This window comes from Phascolarctos cinereus, unplaced genomic scaffold (assembly GCF_003287225.1).
Source record: "Phascolarctos cinereus isolate Bilbo 61053 unplaced genomic scaffold, phaCin_HiC Scaffold_4;HRSCAF=312, whole genome shotgun sequence".
NCBI classification, from domain to species: Eukaryota; Metazoa; Chordata; class Mammalia; order Diprotodontia; family Phascolarctidae; genus Phascolarctos; species Phascolarctos cinereus.
In genome coordinates, this window is record NW_027555847.1 from 582,598,551 (window position 1) to 582,607,920 (window position 9,370).

General features: G+C 38.7%; 1 protein-coding gene across 1 annotated transcript in view; it reads left to right on the forward strand.

The window, feature by feature from the left end:
- SLC26A7 (solute carrier family 26 member 7) overlaps window positions 1–7,418 on the forward strand; it is a 200,047-nt gene extending 192,629 nt beyond the window's left edge. The window contains exon 18 of the mRNA XM_020972903.2: window positions 3,327–7,418. Coding sequence (XP_020828562.1) covers window positions 3,327–3,362 — 36 coding nt within the window. The 3' untranslated portion in view covers window positions 3,363–7,418. The remainder of the gene's footprint in view (window positions 1–3,326) is intronic.
- Window positions 7,419–9,370: the final 1,952 nt, after the last annotated feature.

Here is a 9,370-nt window from a genome sequence, read left to right on the forward strand (position 1 = left end):
CGCAGCGCAGCACGGCGTGGGCGCGCAGGCCGCAGCAAACCTGGAGCAGGCCTCAGAGGACTGAATCGCAGGCAGCTGTGGAGGTTTCCAGACTCCTCAATCCACAATGCCAAAGACAACTTAGAAGGTCAGTGGGAAAAGTCTGTTTCTGTGGTGCAGAGAGGAAGGCGGGGTCTCAGCTCCATTCCCCAAGAGCCTGGTCCTGGGGGGGCAGCTGCTTCCCGAGCTTCTGGCCCACAGACTGAGGGGGAATCCAGTGGCTGATCAGAGAGGGACTGCAGGGATCTCTTTGCCAGTGCTGAGGCAGGAATCTCTTGCTTTGCCCGTGTGCGGATCTGGGTCACAGTTCTGGGCGGCAGTGCTGGGGTGAGGAAGAGCGCTGGCATGGTGGAGCTTGTAGTGGCTGTGGAGAGGAACCCCTCCACAGTTACAGGACAGAAAGGAATACTTGTGGTCACAGGCCAGGAAAGGAGTAAACACCTCCCCTTATCATACCACCTTGGAAGAACTGAAAATTTACAGGTCCCTACAAGTATCTCTGAAAACAGCTACACAAACCCCTGAAGCTTGGGACAGTACACTCTCCACATTGGAAGCAGACTCTTACCTTAACAAGGAGTTTAAAACTCAAGTAATTGGCTGGGATCATGAGCAAGCAGCAAAAAGAGTCAGACTATATTATCTTACTTTGGTGAAAAAGAAGATCAAAATATACAACCAGAAGAAGACAACAAAGTCAAAGCTCCTACATCCAAAGCCTCCAAGAAAAATATGAATCAGTCCCAGGCCTTGGAAGAGCTCAAAAGGGATTTTGAGAAGCAAGTAAGGGAAGTAGAGGAAAAACTGGGAAGAGAAATGAGAGTGATGCAAGAAAATCATGAAAAACAAGTCAACAGCTTGCTAAAGGAGACCCAAAAAATACTGAAGAAAATAACACCTTAAAAAACAGCCTAACCCAAATGGCAAAAGAGGTCCAAAAAGCCAATGAGGAGAAAAATGCCCTAAAAAGAAAAATTGGCCAAATGGAAAAGGAAGTCCAAAAGATTACTGAAGAAAATACTTCCTTAAAAATTAGAATAGAGCAATTGGAAGACAGTGACTTTATGAGAAATCAAGACACTGTAAAACAAATCCAAAAGAATGAAAAATTAGAAAACAATGTGAAATATCTCATTGGAAAAACAACTGACCTGGAAAATAGATCCAGGAGAGAGAATTTAAAAATTATTGGACTATCTGAAAGCCATGATCAAAAAAAGAGCCTAGACATCATCTTTCAAGAAATTATCAAGGAAAACTGCCCTGATATTTAGAACCAGAGGGCAAAATAGAAATTGAAAGAATCCACAGATCTTCTCCTGAAAGAGATCCCCAAAGGAAAACTCCTAGGAATATTGTAGCCAAATTCCAGAGTTCCCAGGTCAAGGAGAAAATATTACAAGCTGCCAGAAGGAAACAATTCAAGTACTGTGGAAACACAATCAGGATAACACAAGATTTAGCAGCTTCTACATTAAAGGACCGCAGGGCATGGAATATAATATTGAGGGCAAAGGAGATAGGATTACAACCAAGAATCACCTACCCAGCAAAACTGAGTATAATCCTTCAGGGGAAAAAATGGTCATTCAGTGAAATAGAGGACTTTCAAGCATTCCTGATGAAAAGACCAGAGCTAAAGAAAATTTGACTTTCAAATACAGGACTCCAGTGGAACATGAAGAGGTAAACAGGAAAGAGAAATCATAAGAGACTTCTTAAGATTGAACTGTTTACATTCTTGCATGGAAAGATGATATTTGTAACTCATGAGACCTTTGTCAGTATTAGGGTAGTTGAAGGAAAAAAATTGTATGTATATGTATATAGATAGAGATAGAGGGCACAGGGTGAGTTGAAGATTAAGGGGTCATATCTGGAGAATAAAATTAAGGGATGAGAGAGGATGACTCGGAGAAGAAAGGGAGAGGTAGAATGGGGTAAATTATCTCACAAAAAAAACAGAAAGAAAAGTCTCTCACAGTGGAGGGGAAACAGGGGAAGGTGAGAGGGAATGAGGGAATCTTATTCTCATAGGATTTGGCTTAAGGAGAGAATAACATACACATTCAATTGGGTATGGAAATCTGTCTTACCCTACAGGAAAATAGGGGAGAAGGGGACAAGAGAGCAGGGGGTGATAGAGAGGAGGGCAGATTGGGAAAGAGGGTAATCAGAAGCAAATACTTCTGAGGAGGGACAGGGTCAAAAGAAAGAATAGAATAAATGGGAGGGCAGGATAGGATTAAGGGAAATAGAGTTAGTTTTTCACAACATGTCTACTAAGGAAGTGTTTTGCATAACTGCACATGTACAACCTATATTGAGTTGCTTGCCTTTTCAATGAGGGTGGGGGAGGGAGGAAGGGAGAAAATTTGGAACTCAAAGTTTTAAAAACACATGTTTTAAAAAAATGTTTTCACATGCAACTGGGAAATAAGAAATACAGGAAATGGGGTTCAGAAGTCTATCCTGCTCTGCAGGAAAATAGAAGGGGAAGGGGATAAGAGAAGGGAGGGGGGAGATAGAAGAGAAGGCAGACCAGGGGAAGGGGTGTTCAGAATGCATGGCATCTTGGGGTGGGGGGAGGGGTGAGAAATTTGGAACTCAAAAACTTGTGGAAGTGAATATTGAAAACTAAAAATAAATAAATTCGTATTAAAAAAATATATGACTCTTTTCATCCTCCTATTATGACGCTTCTACTTCCAAGCTCATATAGCTATCTTTGACAACTGCTATATACAGAACATGGCTACCTCTTGGGACAGTACCTTTAAATGTACTAAATGTGCCAAATCCCATCATCCACTCTGGCTTGAGGAATAGTTGAGACCCTGAGTAATCTAGTACTTCATGATTTCATCTTGTTGCACTGGGAAAGAGCCCTGGAGTTGGACCTAGGTCTGAATCCCAGCCATGTCATGTACTTCTTGAGTAATCTTGGGCCTGCTGCTTAATTTATCTGGTTCTCAGCTTGCTCATCTGAAAATTAGAGGGTTTGAATGATACAACCTGTAAGGCCCCCTCTAGCTCCATTTGTATGTGTGCTGGGAATTTGACTCATCACAAACACACTCTTTCATCTTTGGCTCCCTTTCTCTATCCCTGTAATATCGTTCAGTCCCCTAGGCACCTGCCCCTGTGGTCTTCACAGATATAAGAGTATGGACGTACTGAGAGAGAAAGAATTTCTCATTTCATTTTCTTGGCAGGACTTCTGTTTGGGTCGCTATTTCCCTTGCGATGCTGCCTGTAATTGTTCATTGATATTTCTTTTGTTTCAGAATTTGAGCAAATTCAGTGACCACAGTGAAGTCTGAGCCCATTGTGTTACAGCTCATCTCTTCTCTCTGAGAACTCCCCAGGATCTACCAAGTCACGGCATTTTTACATGATATTTTGTTATTGTTGTTGTTGAACTCCTGCAGGCAACACATTTATACCAAATGTAATAGATTCTGTAACTGAGTGGCTACTGGTCTGTATTCACCAAAAAGTGTTTTTTTAGTCTCCGTTCTCCTAATGCTGGGCAGGTCCATAGGGTTGGTAGTCCTATAGCAATATTTTCATAGAGAATTTATGTGTGTTTTAAGTACAGCTTTTTGAAAGATTAACCTGAAATCTTGGCTTGTTGCTTTCATTTTGTATGTTGTTTTAATTCTGTTTTATTAAAAGTTAATTTGCAAATTATATATAGGTGCATGTTTCTCTTGGAATAACACATTAGAAACCCTTTCCTGTCTCCTGTAAAACTACAGGAAGCTCTATAGACCATATATAACAGTTTCAAATAAGTGCCTCCCCACCCCCAAAAAAAGAACAAAACCATTTGACAGCAGCAAATATGTAAAATCAACTTTTATCTATATAGTTAACCAAGGGGGCAGCTGGATAGAGCCCTGGGCCTGGAATCAGGAAGACTCATCTTCATGAGTTCAAATCCACCCTCAGACACTTACTAGCTGTGTGACCTTGAGGAAATGACAAACCACTGCAGTATCTTTGCCAAGAAAACCCCAAATGGGGTCACCAAAGGTCAGACATGATTGAAACAACTCAACAACAACAACTTCATTAACCAGAGCTTGAATCTATTGATGCAGAACATAGATTTTTCAGTGTTGGAAAGGATCAGAGGACCTGAGGTCAGTTTTGACCTCTGCTGCTTACTAAACCTGTGTGACCTTGAACAACTCATGTAACCTCTTTGAGACTCAGTTTCCTCATCTGTAAAATGAGGGGGTTGGAATAAATGGTCTCTGAGGTTCCTTCTAGCTCTGTATCTGTGATCCTATGATTGTGTGAAGCATGAATGCTCCCTCCAACTGGGAAAGCCACTGAAATCTAATGAGAGCAAAGAATAAGTAATCAAGAAAAAGCCCCCTCAGTCCCCTACCCTCACCCAATATCTAGTACAGTTTGGATATTTTGAGCTGTTAAGAAGTATATGTAGTTATGTCAAGGCATGTAAAGTTATGGGATCAAGTTTATGGCCTAGGTGACTTAAAAGAGATACCCAGGATCTTCAGTCTTGAAAGTTACGGTTGGGGCCATATTGCTGTATAATGTGGTAATTTCTGACTTTATATAATACTTTCAAGTTTGCAAAGTGTTGTGCATAACATGGTCTAATTTGAGCCTCACAGTTATCCTGAGTTATAGGTAATATGAACCCCATTTTACAGATGAGGAAACTGAGGCCCGGAAGAGTGAAGTGCTGTGACCATGATCACATGGCTAGTATGTGTCAGGAGTAGGATTCAAATCTAGGTCTTCCAGATTCAAAATCTAGCCTTGTCTCTACTATGCCACACTGCCTAGATTTAGTTTGGTGAGTACCAAAGAATGTGGACATTCCACACCTAATCTTTTAGCACTGGTAAGTCCTCTGGAAGCAAGAATACTACCATCAGATTATATTTGTGTGTTGGAAGGACGGTGTGGAGTTTGATAAAGAAATTGAAACCCACAGAACTGATGTGACTTTTCAGAGATCATATAACTAGTTAGTTGCATATTAATTATTTCTTCTTTTACTTTAAGGATATCTGTAAGTCTTACAAATATGAGAGTTTGGGACAAATGACCCCTTAGGGAACTTTTCTATTTCCCAAGGGCAGTCAAATCACAGTATTTTTTTTTCCTTGTCTTCAAAGAGAACTTGGTATTATGATGCCTTGCAAATCGGCAGACCTGAAAGGATAATGGGCAAATAGCTATCTAAGCTAAACTGAGCTACATAAATTATTCATATTTTGAATATATATTCGCTCATATGTATGTATATAGAGCCTCACATTTCTATCTAGCATCTTGGTTTGTGTAAGAATCATATTCATTTAGAAAGGTAGTAGGTGTAGAAACAGTCACAAATGAAAGCTTTTGGAGATCCAACCTTTTTAGAGAGAACTCAGTGGCTTAGCGTATTTCCAATAATTTTAAGTAAGATAATTAAGGAGCAGCTTGTGGATAAAAGTGAAATAATGCATATTTAGGCAAAAGAGCCATCATGAAGTAAGCTTTGTGAGCTGCTACAAAAGTAAATTCAAGTTCCCACCATCTGATTCATCAGAACTTATCTGCAAAATGATGTGATGCCCATTCAGATGGCGCTATATTTTAGTCTCACCAAACCACGTATTCCAGGAGAAGAGAATAATAGACATGAGCTTTTCGTTATCTTATCTAGGACATAGACCTATGTATAATGTAAGGGTGAGATGTAAACATAGATTTGTACGTATTTCCAGAAATGAAAATTACTTTGTCCCAGATGACCTAAATCCTTGAATCTCTAGTTTGGGTGAAGCCAACCAAGATCCTTCATCCTATAAAGCTCCATGCAAAGCTGAAGTCTTTGGAAATAGAATTTGTTGGCTTTAAGAGAAAAGGCTTAATTTCCTCTTTTCCTGTTGAATTGTTCAATGTATGTTTGTTGATTAATTGACTGTTCCAATTGAGGGATTGTGATAGAAATGAAGGATGAGGGTATGTGCTGGAATGGATTCATCAATGAAAGATTCAGAAAGGTCACTGGAGAGTCTCTTTAACTTATAAAGTAATGTTTTCCAACTTAAGTGACTATGTCCTCTAATGAATGCATAATATGGAAAGCATTATCTGGTGGAATAGTGATTATACCTCATGAAGCCCACCAAAATCATTGGAGGTGGGATCTAGGTTGGTTTGTTCTGTTTTGTTTATTAAACATGATCAAGTGTTGACAGAGCAATTGTATGTTTGAGTGTCTTCCATCTTTGCAGAAGAAAGTAGAAGGTATTAAAAAATAAACTGAACTAGTGTCCCAGATCCTGTATTAATTATGTTTGAAGTAAAAGCAGTCCAAAATGAATGAGCTCTTTTAGCAAGCTTTAGGAATAGAGAAGCAAATCCTCCTCCTGGTATATTGCTTCTCCTCCATGCCATTGGGTCTTCACGAAGTGAACAGGACTCTGACATATTGAAGGGGAAATAACATTTCAGTAGAACTGAGTCCCGAGAGGCGGACAGCTCTGCTTTCATTTAGGCACGTATCTGTCCTATTAAATATTGACTATACATCTTGCATTGACATAATTCCAACTGTAATTTTGTCCCAATGTATGTCATATGTAATGGGTACATATCTACAGAATTTTTCATTTGATATGACCTTACCTTTTTTTTTCTCTCTCCTTCCCCAAATGTCATACTACTTTCCTATCAAACATTAGAGGGAAGCAAAATCAGAAGAAAAAAAAATCAAAACTGACCTATAAGAGTATTTAGGATGTAATATGGTGACACAAATTAAGCATAAAATATGTAATAAGGAGAAGACCGTTAACATTACACTTATGCAAATTAAATGTCTTTAATTTTCATCATTTGTCTTCTGTTTTAAAGGTTATTTGCCCCTTGATTATGTGATATAAGTGTAGTGAGGTCTGGCTTGAGCTACTTTGAAGTAATTTATTTGACAGATCTCCTATCTAAAAATATGTAATGTAATGAGGAAAGGGATCCTCCCTGTTTAATGAAAACATTAATGTGTCAATAGCCTATATGGATAATGTTTGACATTTAGTGGTTACTAAAATAAATTAACAAGTTGGTGAATATACATATGCTTGGGAAACATGCATTCTGTGTTCAGGTGAAATGATGATCTCATTCTGTACAGAATATGCTTTCTTGGCAAGGAATGTGATACCAATTTCAAATAGGGAGTTAAATGGTGCTTTTGAAATCCAAAGGATTATTAATTAAAATCATATAGTGTAATATTCTGTACCTTTTTGGAATGTTTTACAGTACATTTAATTTTTTTGTATAATTCTTTGTACTAATGCAATGTGTAACACCCAATTTACTTGGAAATAAATTGAAACATAATATCTGTCATGGTTAAAAGAAAGTGTCCATTATTTCCAAAAGTATTTATTCTCCTTCAAAATAGTCCATTGATATTGTTTTCTCAGGCTGACTACAGAGCATTCTAGCTTTAAAATTCCTGGAAGCATCCATTATTTGTGACATTTTGTACTTAAACAATTTCAGCCCAGAACCATGAATTCCAATGCCCAAATCTATAGGTTGGTCAGCACATTTTCTACTTACTAAATATTCTTTTTCTCTTATAGTTTTTCCAAAAAGGTAATTTTAAATTATTTTTATTTGGGGAGGGCAGAGAGGGAGGTTGGTGTTCTGGACATGAGATTTCATCAGTGTAGAAAGTTCTTTCACCAATGATGCCACTTGGAAAATCAACTGTAAGTTCTAGTCTTAAAGAGGTGCCTGCCTGTAGAACTAAATTGTTAAATGATTTACCCATGGTAGATTCATACTAGTCTATATCTGGCAGGGGAGGGGTGTGAACCAAGTTTTTTTTTTCCTCCTGACTCCAAGGCCACCTCTTTATCCATTCTGCCATCCTTACTTGTTAGAGATCATGGGATCATAGCTTATGAGCTGGATTGGACTTTGGAGCCCACTCTCTTATTTACTTTTATACCCTCCTCACTTTACCATGGAGGAAAGCAAGAACCAGAGATGTTAAGGGAGTCACTCAAGGTTATGCCAAAAGGATTAAGTGTCAGAAACAGACTTTGGAATTAGATTCCATATAGCTTGAGGCAGCATAACATGGCAAGAAGAATCCTGTATTTAGAGTCAGAAGACTAAGTCCTGCATTTTTATTGTTTTATTTTGCCCTTTTTTGTGCTTTTTCAAATATTATCTCATTTGATCTTCACAATAATCCGGAAGGGTAGGTGCTATTATCCTCCCTTTTACAATTGAAGAAACTGAAGCAATCAAACGTTAAGTGACTTGCCCAGAGTCACCCAACTAGTGAGGAGATCAGCCAGGCACTTGAAGTTTTTCTGTCCCTTATGATAAGTTCCTCCTCTCTCTTCTCCTACTCCCTACTTTGGTCCTTTTAGTTAGTTAGTTTTCTCCTGTCCCAATCCTAACTCCTCACCCTTTCTTGCTTTGCCTCATTTGTGGCCAGTGATACGTAAAAAAGGCTAGCTTTACTGACCTGCAAAGAGATTTGGGTCATAGGGTCATAGATTTGGAGCTAGAAGCGATTTTCTAGATCACCTTGTCCAAATCCCATCATTCTGCAGTTGAGCAAATGTAGGCACAGAAGGTTGTGATTTATTCAAGCTGGTCAAACCAGGGTTCCAAACCCAGCTCCTCTGGCTCAAAGCCAGTATTTTTCCCTCTGCTCCACCCCTCCCTCCCCCCAATTCTGATATGGACAATGAGACTTCCATAATATTGCATGACCCAGTTGAAGTGGATAGAATCATTAGCCCATTTTATTTCTATGATAATCCTATGACTTCAAGGTAAAAGGAAAAAATAGTGGAAATGTGAAATTTTATTCATCTGCTCCAGGAACATCTGCTTGTTTACCAGAACCCTGCTGTACACCAGTGTGGTGAGTCCCTCTTATAAAAATACAGAAATAGATGCTGAATGATGGGAAATGGCCTACATTTCCTGAAATAATCACTTTCAAAGTCATCATTATATGAGAATCCTCACTGGGTTTCTATTGATTCAGCCTCAAGAAGACCAAGATGGTCAGACCCATTCCTGTTTTGTTTTAGTTTGTGTCTCATCTCCTCTCTCCTAAATAATAAAAGCCACTTTGTAGCAATAAATATAGGAAGCTATTAGCTTTTATGGCCACATTTAAAAATAAGATAATTGATCTAGAGTTTGCAGTTGTCTAAATGTACTACCTTCAAAGGATCAAAATGTTGTTTTAATAGAACAGAGCAAAAATATGTAGTAACCCTAATTTTATTTCTGTATCAGGGTAGAAAAATTATTTTCC